The sequence below is a fragment of the Mastigoproctus giganteus genome, chromosome 3, assembly GCF_048544385.1.
Source record: "Mastigoproctus giganteus isolate SK-2022 chromosome 3, ASM4854438v1, whole genome shotgun sequence".
Classification (NCBI taxonomy): domain Eukaryota; kingdom Metazoa; phylum Arthropoda; class Arachnida; order Uropygi; family Thelyphonidae; genus Mastigoproctus; species Mastigoproctus giganteus.
Window position 1 is genome coordinate 138650030 of NC_143577.1, and position 24580 is coordinate 138674609.

The following is a 24580-nucleotide window of genomic DNA, read 5'->3' on the forward strand; positions in this document are numbered from 1 at the left end:
GCGAAGGCAGATTACAAGAAATCTTTGGCAAGGGATGCAAAGAAAAACAGCAAACAGTTCTTTACTTATGTAAACTCTAGAAGAAAGGGGATGAATCAGATTGGTCCACTTGATATCGATGGGTCAACTGTTGATGATCCTGCTCAGGTAGCTAACAAACTAAATGAATATTTTGCATCGACATTCACACATGAGGAGTTATTCAGCAAGGGGAATGCCAGAGGTGTATTCAACTCTGGCAGTAAGCTAGAGAATCTTGAAATAACTGGAAGTAAAGTGGAGGAGAAACTGTTGAAGATAAACACAAGAAAGGCACCTGGGGTGGATGGGATCTATCCAGTTATATTAAAGGAAGTAGCAAAGGAAGTAAGCAAACCCTTAACCATAATTATGAGAGCTTCCTTGGACTCAGGGGAAGTACCCATGGACTGGAAATGTGCAAATGTGACCCCAATTCACAAAGGAGGATCAAAGGGCGACACAAGTAATTATAGACCTGTTAGTTTAACTTCTGTTCCTGGAAAATTAATGGAGGCACTGGTTAAAGAAGCACTGCAGGATCATCTAGACAAGACTTCAGTTATAGCTCAGACACAGCATGGTTTTGTTAAGGGGAAGTCTTGCCTGACCAATTTGATTGGATACTATGATGCAGTCACAAAAGAACTGGATGCAGGGAATAATTTGATATTATATACTTGGATCTTAGAAAGGCTTTTGGTACTGTTTCACATGGAAGACTGCTGCACAAATTGGAGCAGTGAGGCATTGGAGGCAAGTTGCTGCTATGGATAAAGGGGTGGTTGAGCGGTAGAAGACAGAGTGTGGTAATCAATGGACACTTCTCATCGTGGACTAATGTTATTAGTGGAGTCCCTCAGGGTTCAGTACTGGGTCCATTGTTGTTTTCTGTATTTATAAATGATATTGATGATGGTATATCAAGCTTAATGTCCAAGTTTGCAGACGATACGAAGGTTGGCAGGGTTGTCAAGGACACTACTGACACGATGCTACTGCAACAGGATCTGGAAAGGTTGAGCAGATGGGCTGAGAGGTGGCAAATGAAGTTTAACATTGACAAATGTAAAGTACTACATATGGGAAACAGCAATACCAGAGCAACGTATCAACTACATTGCAGACGGGCTGCAAGAGTAGCTCATGATGTATTGTCAATGATATATAGGAATTTTTCTAGCAGGGATAAGGAGGTGATTATTCCCTTGTATAAGGCAATGGTCAGACCGCACCTAGAGTACTGTATACAGGTCTGGAGACCTCATTTCAAGAAGGATGTAGAGATCCTGGAACGAGTACAGAGAAGGGCAACAAGATTAGTGAATGGAACAAAGGGGTGCTCTTACGAAGAAAGGCTTACATTTTGCAAATTACAGTGTCTGGAGACTAGGCACCGGCGAGGTGATCTGATAGAGGTGTATAAAGCCTTGAATGGTTTGAGCATGCTCAGTGCTGATGGGATTCTTCCTCTTGCTCAGAATAATCACCTGAGAGGGCCTAAATTCAAATCGAGGAAAGACAGATGTAGGATAGACGTGAGGAAATTTGCCTTTAGCCAGCAGGTGGTTGGTTGCTGGAATAGACTTCCATCCCTTGTCATGGAAGTTGATAGCCTAAATAAGTTCAAGGCTCAGCTAGACAGGTATTTCGAACCAATAGAGGGGTGAAGTGGAAGTGGTTATTTTTTATTTATTTATATATAATTAAATTTTTTTTTTTTGGCTGATGCTGCATAAGCTTGCTTTCTTGCATCAAATGCCTCTACTAATGCTAATGCTAAAATGCTAATACTCATTTAGTTTGTCAGCTATCTGAGCAGGATCATCAACAGTCGAACCACTAACATCAAGTGGACCAATCTGATTCATCTCCTTCCTTTTAGAGTTCATATAATTAAAACAAGTCTTTGTTTTTTTTTCTTAGCATCCTTTGCCAAGGATTTCTCATTAATCAGCCTTCGCTTGCCTAACTTCCTTTGTGACTTGAATACAGGCTAGCTTATATCTGCCGTAGGCTTCTGTGTCACCTGCTGATTTATATGCTGTCTGTGTCATAGATGTTCTGTTTCTGCTTCATGACTTTTCTATAGCTTCTTCTTTGGACACTGCTTGTTTTGACTATGGAAAGCATGGTCAGTGCCTTATGTGGTATTTAGAAGCTAACTACCTTCTTTCTAGGACACAGCGTGATATCTGAAGGAACAGGTCAACAGTCAACGATTTAATCTGACTGGAAAGATCTATTCGCGATGCTTTCCAGAAATGCGAGCACAAGGTGTCCATTTTCTTTGATGTGGAAAAAGCATATTACATGGCTTGGTGAAATAGAATTTTAAAAGTCATATATAACTTTTGTCTTAGGGGACACATTGCTATCTTTATTAAAATCTTTCTTTCAAACTGGTCTTTCCAACTTTGTGTAGAATCCACCCTTTCTCGACCGTTTTGCCAAGGAGTTCCACAATGATCAGTTTAAGGGTTACGCTTTTTGCTATCAAAGTTAACTCTACTACTAAACAACTTCCTCAAACTGTAAACAGTGCCCTCTTTGTAGACAACTTTAGCATTTTTTTGCAGTCATGCAGTATGAGGGTCATTGATAGACAAATGCAGCATGCCAGTGCAATTTCTAATGGTTTCAGGTTCTTGACTCAGAAGAACTGCATACACTTTGTTGCAAATGGAACCTTCACCCTGAAAGGACAAGTGCACTAAAGGCAGAGTAAAGTGCAGCAGTCTGCTTCCTATTTATTGGAAGAGACGGCATATGGGAGGTTCAATCTCTTGTGCACTTTGTCCGCAGTTGAGAGATATGCTGTGAACACCTTAAAGAACGTGAGCCCCAAGGTTTTTCTCTTGGGTGCAACTAGAATGATGTTTTGTCTGAGCAGAACTGAAGCTCAGACAAAACATCATTCTAGTTGCACCCAAGAGAAAATTCTTGGGGCTCACGTTCTTTAAGGTGTTTACAGCATATCTCTCAACTGCGGACAAAGTGCACAAGAGATTGAACCTCCCATATGCCGTCTCTTCCAATAAATAGGAAGCAGACTGCTGCACTTTACTCTGCCTTTAGTGCACTTGTCCTTTCTAAATTTGACCATGGGTGCCAAGTGTACACATCAGCTAGAAACAGTGCACTATGGTGGCTGGACCCATTTCCCACTTAGCCATCCATATTACTGTTGGAGAATTTTGAACATTTCTTGTCCAGAGTTTATACTTCAAAGCAGGTGAACCACTACTGTCCCTGTGACAAAAGCAATTGTCACTAAAATATACTTTTAAACTGAAATCCCTACGTGGACATCCATTTTCAAGTCACTATGGGAAAGTCTCTATAACACCTGGCATACAGCCAACCTTCTATTTGGTATCGATGTCCAAGAGCTGCTCAGAGAGCTCGACATCAGGCCTGACGTAGCCCAGTGGTCAGGAGCGAGAGTGCATAGCATGCGTTCCTTGAATGGACCGGAGTTCAAGCCCGTGACTACTAAATACGATAAATATTTGTATTGAAGATTTATTGTAAACTCTACTGACTTGGTGTTGTCGTGCCGGAATATAAACAGAAAATTTATTTATTTATTTATGGTAGACAACGTTGCTCAGTCACCAACTGAACTACTCCTATCCTGGCATGCTTGCCTACCATCATGCAAATTTTCCATCAAAAATTGGGGTAAGGCCACTACCCCACCTTCTGTCTACCAACAACTCTATGCTGCACACCGAGCCTAGTACTCTGACTTCTTGCCTGTCTTTACTAATGGCTCGAGGTCAGAGTCATCTGTCGGTTCTCCTGCCATCTTCCCAGATCATGCTATATCTGGGAAGATTCCCCAGGAATGCAGCATATATACAGCTGAGTTGTATGCTATACAATTAGCCTTGGAACACATTAAAACTCACAAGTACCAAAGGTGTATACTGATTCTCTAAGTATACTACAGGCTTTACCGGGAACATAGTATAATCCTCCTCCATTCTTGACCTGGATCCTGCAGACATTACGTCCTCTATATGAGTGTTCATTGACATTCATTTCTGCTGGAATGCTGGAATGAACTGGCAGATGCTGTGGCTGGATCACCAGGATGCCCCCCCCCCCCAAACACTCATTGCCTGTTAGTCCCATATATAGGAACCCAGAGAGGAAGTTGTTCTAGTTGTATCAGATATGGTATGATTGCTAAATTTTAATATAAATGAAATATAGTCAATTAAACTTTCACATCATATAGCTACAAACAGTAACAATAGTTTTTGAAGATTGGGAAAACATGGCTTAGAGATAATTGAATTTTCAGTTTTGTCATTCATGTGAGTATTGCATTATCCTTGATACAAGAAGTCTGTGTTTTGGCCTTATGATTAAATTGCTGTATTAGACCAGAAAAGCTCCTATTTAAATAGAAAAAGGCTTAAATAAATTAATGAATACCAATAGCTTTGTAAATTTAATACTTGACATTTGTGATGCCTTTAAAGAATTCTCTGATTATTTTCTTAAATTATTTCAGTACTTGCATTGAAATAATGCACAACTTGTTTAATAAATTTCTACATTGCAGCCAATGCTATAATATGCATGTATAATATAACTAATAGAAGTTATATTATACATGCAATGAAAATTACATTTTCAACTGGACATTTTTCTGCTTCACACTGCTTAACCTGCCTGTTTAGAGTAGATTCATTTATTCACTTCTTGTCACATGGTTGCTAATTGAAGTTAGTTGTTGTATGATGAGCGATGCAGCAGTGCCTTTGAGTTTTTAATGAATAATAGTTTAGCCTTCTTTAAGTTGGCTTGTTGATAAACATAATCATTTCTAAAAAAGCATAAGCCCAAACTCTGTCACTGGATGGACAAAAGTGTCCCCAGACTGTAGAGAAAAATATACATAGTTTGCATTATTTTTTCCAAATGTTACACAGTGTTGCATTATCTTCTCAAAATATTTTACACTCTTTTCCATATTTTGGCTCAGCTAAATAAAGATAACTTTATATGCACAGTGTTATTCAATTAAATTCTTGAAAGCTCCAAAATATTATCATCTTTCCCAGTGAAATATTATAGATTGCCGACTTTTTAAATTATTTTAATTCCATCTAATAATATTAATTGAAAAATTTAATATGAGCTATGAGCTTATTGACTTTTTTCCCTTTATATTTGTTTTTAGCCAATTTCACTTGGAAAGTAGTGATTACTGCAATATGGATTATCTAGAAATACGTGAAAATAATCGTGGAGGCCAGTTAATTGGACGTTACTGTAGTAGCATTTTGCCAAGCAATGTGACATCAGTCCATAAAATGTGGATAAAATTCAGATCTGATCCACAGGGTTCAGCCCCTGGTTTTATGGCCCAATTTAATTTAGGTATGCTTTTTATTTTTCTATTTTGTGAATGTAATTATACATATGAATATTCTAAAATGGTCACAACTGCTGTTGACTAACATTTCATTTCATTTAAATTTTTCCCCACCCCCCCTCAAAATCATAAATTGGGTACTCACCACTAAAATTTGGAAATTTCACAAGAGGAAGTTGAGTGAATATACAATTATATATATTAAGGCTTTTCACTCATTGTTCATTTCTAATTCCATTCATATTCCAATTGGTGGTGAGAGGATCAGCTGTGAAATGCTATAATGTGGTTAACTGATATTGATTGCTCAACTGTTGATGATCCTGCTCAGGTAGCTAACAAACAAAATGAACATTTTTGCATATAATTTCACACATTAGGAGTTATTCAGGGAGGGGAATGCCAGAGGTGTATTAAACTCTGGCAGTAAGCTAGATAATCTTGTAATAACAGAGAGTAAAGTGGAGGAGAAATTGTTGAAGATAAACATAAGAAAGGCACCTGGGGTGGATGGAATCTATCCAGTTATATTAAAGGAGGCAGCAAAGGAAGTAAGCAAACCCTTAGCCATAATTATGAGAGCTTCCTTGGACTCAGGGAAGGTCCCCACGGGACTGGAGGTTTGCAAATGTATCAGCAATTGACAAAGGGGGTTCAAAAGGTGACACAAGTAAATACAGACTTGTTAGTTTAACATGTGTTCTGGGGAAAGTAATGGAATCACTGGTTAAAGAAGCATTGCAGTATCATCTAGACAAGACTCTAGTAATAGTTAAGACACAGCATGGGTTTGTTAAAGGGAGGTCTTGTCTGACTAATTTGATTGGATACTATGATGTGGTCACAAAGGAACTGAATGCCAAAATAATTTTGATATCATATACAGCCAGGCCTCGCATGACGCGAGTTCGATTAATGTGTGTTTCATTTACCGCTATTTGAAAAAATTATACCACTTTTAACTTTACATGATGCAAATTTCCAGTTAATGTGATCTTTTTTTTTTATGCGATAGTTGAAAAAGATTTTAATCGTGCGTTAAGCTTACTGTGCATCGGACGGGCAATAAACAAATGTTTGCCTGCTGCTCGCCTCGGTGTGTTCCATCAACCATTGGAAGAAGATGTGTTAATTGTTTGTCTCCCACTAATAAAGTTAATGCAGACTTGCATTTAAAAATTCAAATTTTTAAATGAGCCAGATGAAAATGTTACCACGAAGGAGATAACGGTAAAAGAACTTGATGAAATATTTCGTATCGCAGAGAACCTCAAACAAAAGGTTTGAGGTTTTCTGCGATATTTATTTCGCCAGGGCCAGAATAGATTGTTGTCGGCTATCAGAAATTGATTGATGAAAAGAGAAAGTCAACTTTGTTCAAATATTTCCGCAACAGTCATTTCTTCATTGTGTATTTTATGTCAGAGGTTCCCAAACTTTCTCGGTTCACGGAGCCCATAGTGTCTCAGTAATTTTTTTCCGGCGCACCCAGACCAAAAGAAATACTTAACAGTTCCGTTTAGTAGTTAGGTCCAAACAACTTAATAAGAAATTTTGAAACTGTGAACTACTTCTAGCTAGTAGTTCGTGCAGTGTCCGACAGATGTCGAGTATCGCTGTGTTTCGAACATTTAAAATATTCCGTGGTACACAGTTTGAGAACGCTGTTTTATGCAATAAACATTTAATTCCATAATTATTTTAATTATATTTTACATTGTATACAGTTAAAAAATTATTTAAAAGGTATTTTTAAAATTCTTTATAGACATTCCAGAAGGTCAAGGACCAATTATAATTTTTCCTATTGACTATTATATTCGATTAACGCGTTTCTGTTTTGCGCGATGCACTCGAAGGACGAATTAATCGCGTTAATTGAGGCCAGCCTGTACTTTGAGTTCAGGAAAGCTTTTTTGATACTGTTGCATATGGAAGGCTGCTGCACAAATTGGAGCAGTGTGGCATTGGAGGCAAACTGCTAGGGATAAAGGGATGGTTGAGTGGGAGAAGACAGAGTGGTAAAAATGGACACTGCTCTTCTTGGACTAATGTTATTAGTGGAGTCCTCCAGGGTTCAGTGTTGGGTCCATTGTTGTTTTCTGTATTTATTAATGATATTGATGATGGCATATCAGGCTTAATGTCCAAGTTTGCAGACGATACTAAGCTCGGCAGGGTTGTTAATGACAGTACATTGCTGCAATAGGATATAGAAAAGTTGAGCAGATTGACTGATAGGTGGCAACTGAAATTTAATATTGACAAATGGAAAGTACTGCATATGGGAAGCAGTAATCCCAGAGTAATGTATCAACTGTGTGGTACTACACTGACAGTGGTAGAGAGTGGAAAGGACCTGGGAGTAATTGTTTTCTGAAGTTTTCTGAGGAGTGCAGAAGTTTTCTAAGGAGTGCAGACGGTCTGCAAGAGTAGTTCATGGTGTCTTGTCGATGATATACAGGAATTTTTCTAGCAGGGATAAGGTGGTAATTATCCCTTTGCATAAGGCAATGGTCAGGCCACACCTTGAGTACTGTATACAGGTCTGGAGGCCTCATTTTAAGAAGGATGTAGAGCTGTTGAAACCAGTATGGAGAAGGGCAACAAGATTAGTGAATGAAACAAAGGGTGCTCTTATGAAGAAAGGATTAAGTTTTTCAAATTACAGTGTCTGGCGACTAGGCACCTGCAAAGTGATCTGATTGAGGTGTATAAAGCCTTGAATGGTTTGAGCATGCTCAATGCTGATGGGATTCTTCCTCTTGCTCATAATAATCACCTGAGAAGGCATAAATTCAAATTGAGGAAAGACAGTTGTAGGATAGATGTGTGCGGACGTTTTCCTTTAGCCAGTGGGTGGTTGATTGCTGGAACAGACTTCTATCCGTCGTGTAGAAACATTTGGATTGAGTGGATAAGTGAAATGAGAAGAGTATGTACGTGTGTGTGTGTGTGTGTGTGTGTGTGTGTGTGTGTGTGTGTGTGTGTGTGTGTGTGTGTGTGTGTGTGTGTGTGTGTGTGTGTGTGTGTGTGTGTGTGTTTGGCTGATGCTATATAAGCTTGCTTTCTTGAACATGTGCCCTTGCTAAAGGTAATGCTAACTGAAAGGAATTCTGGTGAGTTGTGTTCAAGACCAGTGATGTTAAAGTTAGAAGAAAAGAAAGGTATGAATAAATCCACTCTATACTAGATAAACATCCAATAAAAGATGCAACCATAGCACGTAAAAGTGATGAAATTATAAATGGACAGGAGTTGCAGCCGGTGGCTTTGGCAAAAGACCAGAAAGCTGGTTTATCATTGCCTCCACTTAAACAAAGGCAAGTTTCCTACTCTTGATCTTTTCCAAATTGAGTTTGAAGTTATTAAAAACTGTTATCAGCTTAATAAACCAAATAATTTTCCCAGTTGAGGATAATTGTTTTGTTTCCCAGAGTGTGAAGGCTGAATCCACCATTGTATGAGAGAATAGAAGTCAAAAATTTTGAGTGATTTGTTGAATTGAAAAGTGATAGAGACAAGCAATGTATTTGTTAGTAATTAGGGCACATTTCTGCATGGACAGAAAATGTAAAGATAAAATTAATAAAAAAATCTAATCAGAAGAAGTCTGGTGTTATTATATAATACATTCATTTAGTATTTAGAGAGAAAAAAATGCAATTCAATACAATATTCATAAATTGTTTGCTTTTGCAGACCATTTTATTGTGACAAATAAATGACTTCAATCTATCTGTCTGTCTGTCCGTCTGTACATGGACAACAAACTCACCTGGAAGAAAATCCAAGCATTTAATGGTAAATATGTGTAGTTCCAAGCCTCAATCCTAAATTGGAAAGGACAGGAGTTGTGTACACCAACAGAAATAGTAAATGTATTAACTAAATGTTTTTCCAGTTTATCAGCAGTGTCCACTTACAGCCAGACTTTTAAAAAAATTAAGTCATCTGCAAAAAAACATAAAATAAACTTCTCTACTAGTATCACACCCATATAATCAGCCTTTCACATTAACAGAACTTTTACAGTCTCAATAAAATATCCAGTACTGCTGCTGGTCCAGATGGAGTCTACTATGTAATGTTAAAAAAGCTAAATATCAAAGCAATAAACTCGCTGTTGAATTTCTACAACTGTTGAATATTTTTAGAAAATGCATATCTGCACTCCTGGCATCACTCAATTGTACTAGCATTTTCCAAGCCAGGGAAGGATCATACTATCCTGCATAATTACAGGCCAATTTCACTGATTAGCTGTTTAGGCAAAATCCTAGAAAAAAATGGTTCACAGGTGGCTAACGTGGTTTCTGGAAGCTAACAATCTGCTAAACAAAAACCAGTATGGGTTTCAGAAAAATTACTCAACCTTAGATGTGATGATCAAAACAGAAGCTAACATCTGCAATGCTTTTGTGAGGAGACAACATCTGGTTATGGTTAATCTCGACATTGAGAAAGCCTTCGATTCCACATGTCGAAGGTATGTTGTCCTCCAGGACCAGGATGTATGAAGATATGTTGTCGACCAGGACCTTCATTATTTTGGTTTAATGGGGCAGTTACCCTAATTTATACAAAACATTCTTGCACCACAGAATGTTACCGCAAGTATTTACCCTAAGTGCACAATAAGGATTATAAATATAACACAAGACATACCAAAACAGTTGAATCATGCATGTTTGCTGATGACCTCATTATCTCTTGTCAGTCACAAGCTATAAATACCATTGAAAAGCAACTTCAACTATCCATAGCCAGAATAGAATCGTGGTTACAATGAAATGGATATTTCTTAGCAGAAAATAAATCGACCGCAATTCATTTCTGTAAAATATGCAAATTACATCTGGACCCTGAAATATATTTAAAAAACAACCCGATTCCTCATACCAACAATTTTTGTTTATCGGGTTTATATTTAGACAATTAACTTAATTTTTCCAATCACATAGCCTACCTCAGAACGGCCTGTCTAAAGAAACTAAACGCCTTAAGAGCTGTCTCTGCTAACTCCTGGGGTACTGATAGACACTCCCTCTAATATCTTTATAAAACTTTAATTTGATCCCACTTAGATTATGGATTACCTGTTTACGATTCTGCAAGAAACAGTTCCTTGCTACGTTTGAATACCATTCAACATAGTGCCCTAAGGATAGCAATGGGAACCTTCAGAACATCTCCGGTCTACAGCTTGTATATTGCGGCAAATGAACTTCTACTGCACCTCAGACGAAAATCCTTACTATGTAGCTATGCTGCAAAAATTAAAAGTATTCCAGCTGGGAATACCTGTTTGCCCCTCAGTATATAATGCTATACCATAATAAACCTAATGAAGACTGCCCAGCTGGTCTTAGATTGCAAGAGCTGATGCCTAGTTGGAATATTAACTTTCAGCATATCCTCGAAGATGATACTCCTGAACATCCCTGGATTCAATCCACACCTCCTTGGGATAATTTATTTCTGAGATGGGGAAAAGGCTCCCTGACAAACAGTGACTTACAGCAACTACATGAAGCTCACACCTTAGAAAATTCAGAGAAACTACTTATTTATACTGATGGCTCAAAAACAGATGAAGCTTTAGATGCTGCAATTTGATCTTCCTACAGAATGCAGTATCTATATTGCAGAATTGTATACAATAAAGCTAGACCTAGATAAAATTACCAAGCAGCAATTCAAGCAAGCTCATACATACAGACTCCTTAAGTGCAGTCACTGCCTTTCAATGTACCACTTCTTCCCACCTTCCCAGTCTGAAACAGATCCGGTCCCAATTATATCAATATCAAACGTCCAAACAAATGGTCACATTCTTTTCAATCCCTGTCATGTCAGCATTCCAGGTAATGAATGTATGGATTGTTAGGCTAAACATCCTGATAATGGATCTTTCTGCCATCTAAAAGTGCCGTACACTGATTATAGATCCATTATTAAAACATGGATCTATAATTAGGAATTAATGGGCTGAACTGTAGCAAACTCAAGTCAATAACAAACTATTCCAGATTAAAAAGAACGTCAACTGTGGACTTCTAGTTTCATGAGACGCAGGCAAGAAGTCATTTTGGCAAGACTCTGGATCGGTCATTCCTATATAACTCATCTGTTCCTGCTTATGAGAGAGAACCCTCCTCAATGTTCCTTCTTTCAATTCCAATTAACAATCAAACATATTCTCATAGAGTGTCCTCAATATTCAAGTATACAGAAATCCATTTTTTGCTGTCTGTCCAACTTTAAGGAACCTTTGACTTTGCAACACATACTTGGCAATAATGCAGATTTTGAAGCTCTATTTCAATACTTGATAAGCATTAATTTATATAATCACCTCTGATAACTATATTATAAAAGTTTTAGCCATAAGTTGATCTTTTAATAGGAGCAATATAGCCCAGGAGGCCCTTGTGCCAAAAAACACTCAGCACAACAACAACAACAACAGTTAATATAACTGGAAAGATCCCACCCATCCATCCCAGGTACCTTTCTTATGTTTATCTTCAACAATTTCTCCTCCACTTTGCTCTCAGTTATTACAAAATCATTTAGCTCACTGCCAGAGTTTAATTCACCTTTGGCATTCCCTCCTTGAATAACTCCTCATGTGTGAATGTAGATGTGAAACACTCATTTAGTTTATTAGCTACCTGAGCAGGATCATCAACAGTTGAACCATCGATATCAAGTGGACCAATCTGATTCATTTCTTTCCTTCTAGAGTTTACATAAGTAAAGAACTCTTTGCTGTTTTTCTTTGCATCCTTTGCCAAAGATTTCTTGTAATCTGCCTTTGCCTGCCTAACCTCCTTTGTAACTTGGTTACAGACCAGCTTATAACTATCACAGGTTTCCATGTCACCTGTTAATTTATATGTATCCCATGCATTTTTCTTCTCTGCCACATGTCTTATTAGTTCATCTGACATCCATTTAGGTCTAAACCTTGAACAATATTTCTTAGTTGGTATGAAAAGCTTAGTAGCTTCCAAGATTAATTCTTTGATGGACATTTGCCACTAATAATACTAATAGTAATTACTATTTCAGAGTTTAAAGTTGAGACTTTCTGTTTAATAGAGAAACTGTTATTTATCTTTTAAATGGAACAAAAATGCCTTGGAGATCACTGTGAGTTACGGTTGGCTGAAAAAAAAAATTTTTTTTGTGTGTGAAATGGCAGAATAATGTGTTTGGATAAATTCTGAAATGGTGTTAATATTAGGCTACAGTTAAGGGAAATTTAAGATTCATGCCCGACAATACTAAGATAAGATCTCCTCATAAAAATGAATAAATAAATAACTATTTTGTTTAACATTTAAATGATGACTTTAATACATTGTGTAAATTCTGAAATTCAGTGGTGACTATTCTTGTTATTGGAGGTTTCATGGCACAATGGCAGCTAAAGGCTATTATGCACCATGAGTGGTGAGTAAAGAATGCTTCATATATGTTACTGGTGTCTGTGTGTACACTGACCTGTATGTATACTGAGTGGACAGAAATCATAGAATACCTATCAAGTAATGAGTAGGCCCACCTTTTGCCCAGATAAGGGCAGTCACATGGCAAGGCACTGAGTCACGAAAGTGTTCCACAGGTATTTCTATCCATGCTTACTACACCACTGTCCATAATTCCGTTGCATTCCTGGGCGGAGGATCCAAAGCTTGAACAGACATTTCCACAGCATCCCAAAGATGCTCCACAGGGCCCATGTCTGGTGAATGGGGAGGCCATTCCATGGTGGTAAAATCTGCTCTGTGGGGAGGTGAATTTTCCTGCTGGAAGAGTCCATTGCCCTGTGGGTGCACAATGACCATGAAGAGATTTAGACAGTCTGCAAGGATGGACATATAACCTGGACTGCTCAGAGATGCATCTAGACATACCAGAGGTTCCAATGTGTGCCAGTTTAATATGCCCCAGACCATTACTGACCATCCACCTGCCTGAACAATTCCTTGTTGACATGACCAGTGCATAGCTTCATGCAATTTCCTCCAGATACACATCCTCCCATCTTCTTGACATAACTGGAAACTGGACTCGTCTGACCAGGAGACTGGTCTCCAATCATCCAAGGTCCAATAACGATGTTCTTTTGCCCAGTTGAGGCATAGAGGCCTGTGTCATGGTGTTAGCAGTGGGACTCTGGTATGTCGATCAGGCAATAATTGCGGCTAATGATTGCCTGATGATCTTGGTGCAGATATTTCTGGCACCTCCCTCATTGAATTTGGCATGATTTGTGCCACTGTCACTCTCTGGTTGTCTAAAACAATGTGAGACAGATGTCGATGACCATGTTCATCCACCCTTTCTCTGCCCACAGTGCTGTTATTCCAGAAATGGCTTAAATGCAATATGATGCTGATACTGTCAAATGGGGATAGTATAATTTCTGTCTAACATTTGCAATAGAGCGACCCATGCATCAGGCAACCACTATCATCTCTCTTTCAAATTCGGTTAACTCACGACATTTCTCCATACTGACATCAAATTACTGTCTACATTAATGCAGTATTGCAGTGTACCTATATACTTTCCAAGCGGTTGATTCGTCCATCATGAGAGGGGTGACATCGTCACATTGCCCAGGAACCAGGTATCCCATGAATTCTGTCCTTTCAGTATATATATATATATATATATATATATGTTTCTGTATTTTTCTGTGAGTTTTTCTGTATACATATGGTTAAAAAAACAAATACTTGCTGCCCTGTATGATTAAGAATACGACTCTCTTTAATTTTTTTTTTTATGTGAATAGGTGTGAAAAATAATTAGTAAAATTATAATATATCTTATAAATATATATCAATGTCTTCAACATTGATATATATTTTTTTAAAATTTTGATTTCATCTATTTTATACCACAAAAATTTAGGCATTTTGTTTATGTTGTTACACATGTTATCTGCAACTCATGGGTGAGTGGGTTTTTCTTAATTTTCATTTCTTTTAATCCAGTTCATGGTGTATCTCTTAATGGAACAGAAGGAGAGATTGCATCACCAGGTTATCCAGAATTTTTCCGTCGATTTGATTCTTATACATGGACAGTAACTGTGCCCGAACATATGTTTATCAACATTCAATTTTTAGAGATTGAACTAAGGGACTGCATAGCTTATGTGCAGGTGCGTATGGTGGTGTGTTTTTAGGAATTTTATAATTTATTTATGTATTGAAAATTCTTCTTTCTATTTTTATGTTTTTTAACTATCCATTTTTCTTCTTTTGTCAAGTGAGAGCCACAGAAATCTTGCTATATATAAACAAGGCATTTCTTTAGAAACCCACATTTTTAGGAAGTCCTTATAAATGTAGGTTTACACAACCTTATAATTTTAAATTCCTTCACATTTACAGTGTAAAGGAATTAGTATTATAATCCAAGTTTAAAATAATGCAGTGTAATATTGTTCTTCCTCTGAAGATTTATATAACGAACTGAGTTACACTGAAAATTTGCATGTGTAACTGTGAGGTGCATTGACATAATTGAAGACACATCGTGATCTGATAGAGGTGTATAAGGCTTTGAATGGTTTGAGCATGCTCAATGCCAATGGGATTCTTCATCTTGCTCAGAAGAATCAGCTCAGAGGGCATAAATTCAAATTGACGAAGGACGTATGTCGGATAGATGTGCGGAAATTTGCCTTTGGCCAGCGGGTGGTTGGTTGGTGGAACCGACTTCCATCACTTGTTGTTGAAGTTGATAGCCTAAACAAATTTAAGGCTCAACTGGACAGGTATTTCGAGCGAACGGAGGGGTGAAATGGGAGTGGTGTGTTTTTTTTTTGTTTTTTTTTTGGCTGATGCTGAATAAGCTTGCTTTCTTGCATCATATGCCTCTACTAATGCTAATGCTAATGCTAATTGGCATAGTATAATTCCAGATTGTGTCTGTTGCTGTCCTGATATGGGAATTTGAAGTTGCTATAAAAACATGTTTATCCATTAGCAGGCCAACAAAATGGCAAGAGAATGACAGTTATAAGAGTTTTCTTACATGTTGAAGGTGATATTATGTATGGATAACAAACTTTAAAAGGGGCCTAGTGCCTAGTCTGAACAAGAGGAAGAATCCCACCAGTGTTGAGCTTACTCAGTCCATTCAAAGCCTTAAACACCTCAGTCAGATCACCTTGCAGATGCCTAATCTCCCAGAGGCTGCAATCTCCACATCTGAGGCCTTTTTTGGAAAGATCTCCACTTTGTTTCCCCTACCAATCTCAGTGCTCTTCTCTGCACTCGTTCTAGTATCCCTACACTCTTCCTAAAATGAATCTTTCAAGCTTATATGTAATATTCAAGATGTTCCTTTATACAGTGAGATAATCACCTCCTTATCCCTGCTAGCAAAAATCCTATACATGAGCTATCCTGGCAGCCTGTGTGCACTTCATATAAATAAATAATAAAGAGAACTTCATATTAATACGTACAGAAAACAGCAATGGGCCCAGCACCAAACCCTAGGAGACTACACTAATAATAGTCCATGAAGAGAGCACTCCATTGAAAAACCACTATCTGTCTTCTCCCACTCACCCAACCCTTTATTCACTATTCACGACAGCAAATTCCCTGAATGACACCTCCTCCGATTTGCACAGCATTCTTTTATGTGCAACAGTATCAAAAGCTCTCCTGAAATCCAAAGTAAGATATCAAAATTATTTTGTTCATCCAGTTCCTTTGTAATTATTTTGTCTGATCTTGCCTGACCAATCATTGGCCAGACAAGATCTAATCACCCCTTAACAAATATATGCTTCAGTGCTGTGGCTACAATAAGTCTTATTTGGATATACTGATGCTCTAACTTTATATTCAAATAATGACTCTTTATATTCTAATGCTGTTAGTGTTAAACTAATAATATTATGTTTTCTTAAATGTTCTATTTTTTGTTCCATACCCCTCCATGTGGGTACTTGTACATGGTGAGAGGACTTCTCAGTGATGCTGAAAGGCTTTCAGATAAGCATCCCTGGTATCCAGTGTCCATTCTTTGTTTCCAGGGTTTCATCATTGCAATCCACCAAGTGCAGCTGTGCACTGCAACCTGTGGAAACTCAGAAAGGTGGATCATGGTGGGTAAGGGGCTCAGGCCTAATACACCAATTTTGCCCCTCCTTTGACAAGACAGGAGCTCCTGCAGCAACTTGATTGGGATCAGTTCATGTGATTCTTATGTCTTCTCTATTACAATAAGTCTCCTCCCATTTGGTATTGGGACAGGTTCAAGACGTTGGAAATGTGGGTATGAATGCTCTAAGCAAACTAGATATCCCATTCATGTATTTAGTAACTGCTAGTTCAATTGTGGGCATCCTCTTCTAGAGCTCTGTTGTGCATCAGGTACTTAGAGGATCAGAATTTCTTGTTTTACTTCTGTGAGTAATTTAAATCCCTTTTCTTCTTTTGGGGGCACCAAAAAAGCCTCAGCCTAACAAATCTGATGACACTGATTTACCTCTAATAAAACACCCAGAATGGATGATACGATAACTTTGACACCACTCATCCTTTAGCATTAGCATTGGCATATGATGCAAGAAAGCAAGCTTATACAGCATCAGCCAAAAAAAAAAAAAAAAAACTCTTCCATTTCATTCCTCCATTCGTTCCAAATGCCTGTCCAGCTCAGCCTTAAATTTATTTAGGCTACTAGCTTCCACAACAAAAGATGGAAGCCTTTTCAACCAATCAACTACCCACTGGCTAAAGACAAATTTCAGCACATCTATTCTACAACTATATTTTCTCAATTTGAAACTGTGCCCCCTCAGGTTCTTAGTCTGAGCAAGACGAAGAATCCTATCAGCATTCAGCTTGCTCAACCCATTCAAGGCCTTATACAACTCAATCAGATCACCTCGCAGGTGTTTGCTCTCCAGGCACTGAAATTTGCAGAATTTAAGCCTTTCTTGGTAAGAGCACCCATTTGTTCCCCTCACTAATCTTGTTGCCCTTCTTTGTACTTGTTCTAGCAACTCTACATCCTTCCTAAAACAAGGTCTCCAGACCTGTACACAGTACTCTAGGTGTGGCCTCACCATTGCCTTGTACAACGGGATTATTAACTTCCTCTCCCTGCTAGCAAAATTCCTATATATCATTGACAAGACTCCATGACTTGCCCTGGGAGCCCGTCTGCGTTGTTCAGTGAACTTCATATTTGGCTGCACAATTACCTCCCCCCCCCCCCCGGCATTTCCATAGCCAGGTGAGCAGGAGCAGCAGTGCGCAGCACATGTTTCTTGATTAGACCGGGGTTCGAGCCCGTGATCACCAAATACAGAGGATGCAGAAAGGTCGGGGAATGATCACCGCATATCCACGGAGCAATATGGCCTTAGTTCCTGAAAACCAAATAACAACAACAACATGACAAACAATTACCCCAGATCTTTTTCACTTTCCACTTCCCTGAGTGTAGTACCACCAAGTTGGTACGTTTCTCTTCACTTATTGCTACCCATATGCAGTACTTTGCATTTGTCAATATTAAACTCCAGTTGCCACTTCTCGGCCCATTTTCCCAACTTAATCTAGATTCAGTTGGAGTATCATACTGTCATTACTGTTGTTAACAACCCTGCCAACCTTTGTATCATCTGCAAACTTGGACATTAAACCTGATATACCTTCATCAATATCATTGATAAATATGCAAAACAACAATGAGCCCAACACCAAACCTTGGGGAACTCCACTAATAACATTTATCCAAGAGGAGCAGTGTCCATTGATTACCACACTCTGTTGTCTTCCACTCAACCATTCCTTTATCCATTGTAGCAGCTTACTCTTGATGCCCTACCCCTCCAATTTGTACAGCAGTCTTCCATGTGAACAGTATCAATAGCTTTCCTGAAATCCAAGTATCTCAAAATTATTTTTGGCATTCAATTCCTTAGTGACCACATCATAGTAACCAATCAAATTGGTTAGACAAGACTTCCCTTTGACAAACCCATGCTATTTCTTAACTATTACTGCAGTCTTGTTTAGATGATCCTGCAATGCTTCTTTAACCAGTGATTCCATTATTTTCCCTGGAACACAAGTTAAACTAACAGATCTATAGTTACTTGTGTCACCTTTTGAACCTCCTTTGTGAATTGGTGATACATTTGCACAGTCCATGGGGACCTCCCCTTAGTCCAAGGAAGCGCTCATAATTATGGCCAAGGGCCTGCTTACTTCCTTTGCTGCCTCCTTTAATATAACTGGATAGATCCCGTCCACCCCAGGTGCCATCCTTATGTTTAACTTCAACAATTTCTCCTCCACTTTGCTCTCAGTTATTACAAAATCGCTTAGCTCTCTGTTAGCTTTTGATAAACTTCTGGCACTTCCTGCATTGAATAACTCCTCATGTGTGAATGTAGATGCAAAATACTCATTCAGTTTATCAGCTACCTGAGCATCATCATCAATAGTCAACCCATCTATGTTAAGTGGTCCAATCTGATTCATCCCTTTCCTTCTAGAGTTTACATAAGAACTCCTTGCTGTTTTTCTTTTCATCCTTTGCCAAAGATTTCTTATAATCTGGCTTCACCTGCCAAACCTCCTTTGTGACTTGATTACAGACTAGTTTATACCTGCCATAGGCTTCTGTGTTGCCTGATACTTTATATGCATCCCATACATTCTTCTTCTCTGCCACTAGCCTCACTAATTCATCTGATATCCATTTAGGCATAAATCTTGAACAGTATTTCTTAATTGGAATGAAAAGCCTAGTAACCTCCAAAATTAGGTACCTGAAGGCTTCCAATTTAGAATTCACTGTTGGTAACATCATAAGTTGATCCACTGTACAGAATTTAAAAACTGTCTGAGACTTCTCTGTAGTTACCTTTATGAAAGCAAAAGCCCTTCCCTTTAACATTGATGGAAGTTACATCTTTAAATAATTCCCATCAATGCATTGTGATCACTGTCGCTCAGTGGATCCTTTATCTGCAGATTCTTAATGCATGAAGAATCCCTACTGATAATCAGTCCTTATTCACCAATCCAGCAGAATGCAGGCAATCTGGAAAATGGCACTCTCCTTCATCCAGAAAAAATTAGAAGGGTTGGTAGGATCTTCAAATCTGTGAAAAGGCTATAACCTGGAAATCTTTTAGTGGAACCCCTTTGTTCCAAACATGCTCATAAAATTGCAGCATAAGTCTTTGACTTCCTTGCACCATATGGCCATTGCTAATACTAATACTTTCTTAGAAAAATTTTTAAAGCCCATAACTTAGTTTTTAAATTTATAATCCCAGTAAGTTATTAGAATCTCATAACCGCTGTATATGTGGGAAAACTTCCACCAACTAAGCAGATTACTATGAGGTGAGTACTGAAAAATTAAGCTAAGCTATACCTACGATCTAGTCATTACATCACAGCACATAAGGACTCCTTAAAATATCAAGAGTAATACTAATACTAAATTCCAAAATCCCCATTGATAAGGTAAATACCTATCACTATAATAAAAACTGAACGTTTCATGTGTCACATCAGCATGGGATCTTCTTTGTGTCGCTGAAGGAGAGATCTGCTCTGAATTGAAAGGTGTAATGACAGCGGTTGAGTGAATATCGATGCAAAACAACAGGAATTGCATTCTTTCTATAGTTCTCATTCTTACATTCAGTACCACATGATCTCCAAGTTCCATCAATGGACTGACTACTCAGACTGCTCAGTAAGGATATACATTTCAATTCCACTGATGTTCTTTAAGTTCCAAAAGTAGGGCTAATTTCGAACAGCCTGTCATTGCAACTCTGCCTGTGCTTGATGTGGTGCCAAAAACCGTGAGAGTGACGGATGTTTATTTGATATTTATCCCACATCAAAGATTTGTACAAATTGCCAAGGAGAACACCCTGCATACTCTCAAGCATGCTACTACTGGAAGGAAGAAAAAGAAATTCAAAACTGAAAACAGATTTGAACTTACCCTGTCAAGAGGACAGAAAATGCATCCACCAGTCAATTGCAGAAAACCATCATACACCCAGAAAGTTTCTGAGAATTGTACCATTGGATTCCCAAAGCGGATTCAAAGGGTGATGCAAATAATTATAGACCTGTTAGTTTAACTTCTGTTCCAGGGAAAATAATGGAGTAAATTGTTAAAGAAGTGATGCAGGATCACCTAGACAAGATTACAGTAATAGTTCAGACGTAACATGGGTTTGTTAAAGGGAAGTCTTGTCTGACCAATTTCGATACTATGATGTGATCACAAAGGAACTGGATGTAAAAAATTATTTTGATATCATATACTTGGATTTCAGGGAAGCTTTGGATACTGTTGCACATGGAAGACTGCTGTACAAATTGGAGCAGTATGGCATTAAAGGCAAGTTGCTGCAATGGATAAAGGGATGGTTGAGCGGGAGATGGCAGAGAGTGGTAATAAATGGACACTGCTCTACATGGATTAATGCTATTAGTTGAGTCCCCCTGGGTTCGGTGCAAGGCCCATTGTTGTTTTGTGTATTTATTAATGATATCGATATCAGGCCTAATGTCCAAGTTTGCAGAGGATACAAAGGTTGGCAGGGTTGTTAATGATAGTAAATACAGTATGCTACTGCAACAAGATCTAGAAAAGTTAGGTATATAGGCTGAGAAGACGCAACTGAAGTTTAATATTGAAAAATGCAAAGTATGATCGATTATGAATCTGAACTGAAATGAAATTGATCTGACTTCATTATTAATTATTTTCTAACACTCCTATGAATAGGCACATAATATTAGCTGCTATGGCACTTTGATAGTGCCATAGCAGCTAATATGCCAATAAACACATAAAGCACATGTACAATATCCAAGAAGATTCACCAGGAGTGCAGCATATGCACTGATCTTCATGCTATAGAATTAGCTAAGGACCGCATATGCAATGGTGTATTCTGGCCGGAACACACCGGAATGATGTTTCGATACTTTTTTCTAAATGTCATAATAGAAAATCATTAAATTTATATGCCTAATATTACAAAACAATGACATAATCAAAGGGGAGGGAGAAATATATATTTTACCCATTGCTACTAAAAATATATATTAATAGTAATCTTTAAAATTAATAGATTTCTTTAAAAATTTATTTAAAAATAAAAATATAAATTTCGCAATGAAACTTGAACATTTCCTACTAAAGTACAATGTGTTAGATAAAGAGATCCAATGAATGAGATATACTGTGATGCATGTGACTGCTGCATTTTGATTCGCCATGAGCTGAACTCTAGAACTGGTTGTTCTACAAACCGTGAGTCATGCATCTGTTTTACATGTCCATACCATGTTAAGCACTTTTCTTTGATAGTGTCAATAATATTCTTTTTCACTTCCATTTTCTTCTCTCTTATGTCTTCATTCCATTTTCTGTCTCTTCTAGAAGTTCTTGCTGAACATCTCCAAAAATCCATTTCTGTGGAGAGCAATTTGTTTTCCACTCGCCTATTCAACATCCAGTTTTCTGCTCCATAAAATAGAAGACTTTGTACAATCGTTTGAAATATAAGTTTCTTTGTTTTATTTAGGATATTTTTGCTCCACAGAACAGAATTTAACATGCCGATAGCCTTTCTGCCATCTGCCATTCTCTTATTGATCTCTGCTTGGGATGATCCATCACTTTGTAAATTTGATCCCAAATATTTGAATTTATCGACTTGTTTGATTTTAAAACCTGCAATATTTAGAATGTGTACTGATCCCGAAGACAACATTTCAGTCTTTACTAAAATTGATTTTTAGACCTCATTGTAGCCGACTGGGTGGGTAAAGTGCCTACCTGGCAACCCAAAGGTTGCGGGTTCGAATCCCGCCTCGGGCTTTTGCAGAATAAATGCAAAAATTTTGGGAGGTGCATTTATGGCCACAGAAGCCAATGCGCCAAAAAAAAAAATTCCTCAAACAACTGACGACATGCATAGTCTGCATCTTCTAAGTCTTCTACTAACACCACATGATCATCTGCAAAAAGTAAATTTTGAATATAGGTGTTCTTATTAATCGGCAATCCCATTTTATCGCATTTTTTTGACCAGGATCTTAGGCAGATGTCGATATAAATTTTGAAAAGTGTTGGTGACATGCAATATGGCCTTAGTTGCTATTGCTCCTAAAAAAACCAAATAACAACAATAACTTCCTTGTAATAATCCTTTTGAAGTATAAATTTCAGGTGACAAAGCTGATCCAACTTTAATTCTGCATCTATTATTCCTGTAAATTGCCTTAATAATGAGGTGCTGTAAATTGCCTTTTCAGTGCTTCCCTTAAGAGTTTTCTTGGAACACTGTCATATGTCTTTTTCAAGGTCAATGAAAATCATATAGATTTATTTTCCTTTTGATTGGCATTTTTCAAGGATCTGTTGTACTGTTGATCTATATATGACCTCCCAGCTGAAAAATCACTTTGTTCTTCTGACCTCGATTCAGGTTTCTAAATGGTTCCTGATCCATTTTCCAAGAATCTTTAACAGCCGGTTCAGGATGCATATTCCTCTGTAATTTGAACAGTCTTTCCGATCGCCTTTCTTACAAATTGATGTAATCTATCCTGTAGTCATTTCTTTCGGTATTTCTTCTCCTCTCAGTATACGCTTTAACAGTTTCTGTATCAGAACAGCCGCTCCTCTTCCTCCAGACGTTTTAGTTGTTGTTGTTTTTTTGGTTTTGTTAGGAGCATTAGCAACTAAAGCCATATTGCTCCGGGAATATGCGGTGGTCATTCCCTGACCTTTCCACATCCTCCGTATTTGGGGTTCGAGCCCGTCACCACCAAATACGGAGGATGAGGAAAGGTCAGGGAATGACCACCGCATATCCCGGAGCAATATGGCCTTAGTTGCTAATGCTCCTAAAAAAACCAAATAACAACAATAACTTCCTCCAGAAGTTCCACATAAACTCCTCCAGGACCAGGTGATTTGCCATTTCTTCCTTCCTTTAGCAAGAGTTCCACTTCCCTAACAGAAACTTTTAAGCCTGAATCTTCTACACCAAAATAATCCACCATCTTGAACTCTTCCCGGTCTTCTTTTAAAAGTCCTTCATAGTACTTCATCCAGTCTTTCAAAGGTATTAATTGCAAACCAGTGTTGTGTTTATTCTGTTTTCTCAAGTCTTTAAGGACCTTCCATGATTCCGCTGATCGCTTGAAGTGCAATTTGCTATTAATAGTCACACATTTCCTTTCCCATTCTTCATTTTTCGCTTCTACTACCAACCGATTGGCTATTTTCTTCTTTTCAACATGAATATTCCTATATGCATCATTCCTATCACCCAGCCATTTCTGATATGCAAGTTTCTTTTCCTCTACTTTCTTACTTTCTCTGTAATCCTGGTCTTTTTTGGTCCTTGGCTCTTCTTTTTGCCTAGGATTTCATGAGCTATTTTTTTACAATATGTTTTAAATATTTGTAGATTTCTTCAGTATTCCCTTTTATCTCTATGTTAATTGCAGCAACCAATCTCTGGGTGAAGTTGTTTCTAATGCCTGAACTACGTCCTGAAGTAGTTCAACGTTAAATTGATCCACTTGTAGCATTTCTCCTTCCCTGCATTGTTGGTTGTCCATGCTTATTTTCTTAATCCAGTTCCACCTCAGTGTTGTTTTAACAAGAAAGTGGTCAGATCCACATTCAGCTCCTTAAACTCTGACATCTTTCAATACATATGTCCCCGAATGTTTTGAAATAATGTAATCTATAACTGATCTAATTTGTCTTTTCTCCTGTGACCAAGTATATTTATGGATATCCTTGAGTTGGAAAAATGTGTTGTTTATTCTCAAGTCGAACTGTTCACAAAGACTGAATAGTCTATCTCCGTTGTTGTTCCTCTCTTTCTCTCCAAATCTTCCAATAACTTTGCTATTTTGCTCAGTTCCCACTCTTGCATTGAAATCTCCAATTAAAAATATCTCTTTGTTCTTAGGGATTTTTTCTATTAGTTCTTTCAGATCCTCCCAAAATTCATTCTTCAAGGTATCGGCGGTGTCATTAATCGGGGCATATATTCCCAAAATACATATCTCTCTCTCCCATACATTGTCAATTTCAATGAGA

The 24580-nt window shown here is 37.9% G+C and overlaps 1 protein-coding gene across 1 annotated transcript in view; it reads left to right on the forward strand.

Moving 5' to 3' along the window:
- Positions 1 to 24580, forward strand: part of LOC150088287 (cubilin-like) — a 1623406-nt gene that overhangs the window by 555719 nt on the left and 1043107 nt on the right. Inside the window, exons 17-18 of the mRNA XM_090370104.1 lie at positions 5216 to 5415; positions 14425 to 14594. Of these exons, the coding sequence (XP_090226230.1) occupies positions 5216 to 5415; positions 14425 to 14594 (370 nt within the window). The remainder of the gene's footprint in view (positions 1 to 5215; positions 5416 to 14424; positions 14595 to 24580) is intronic.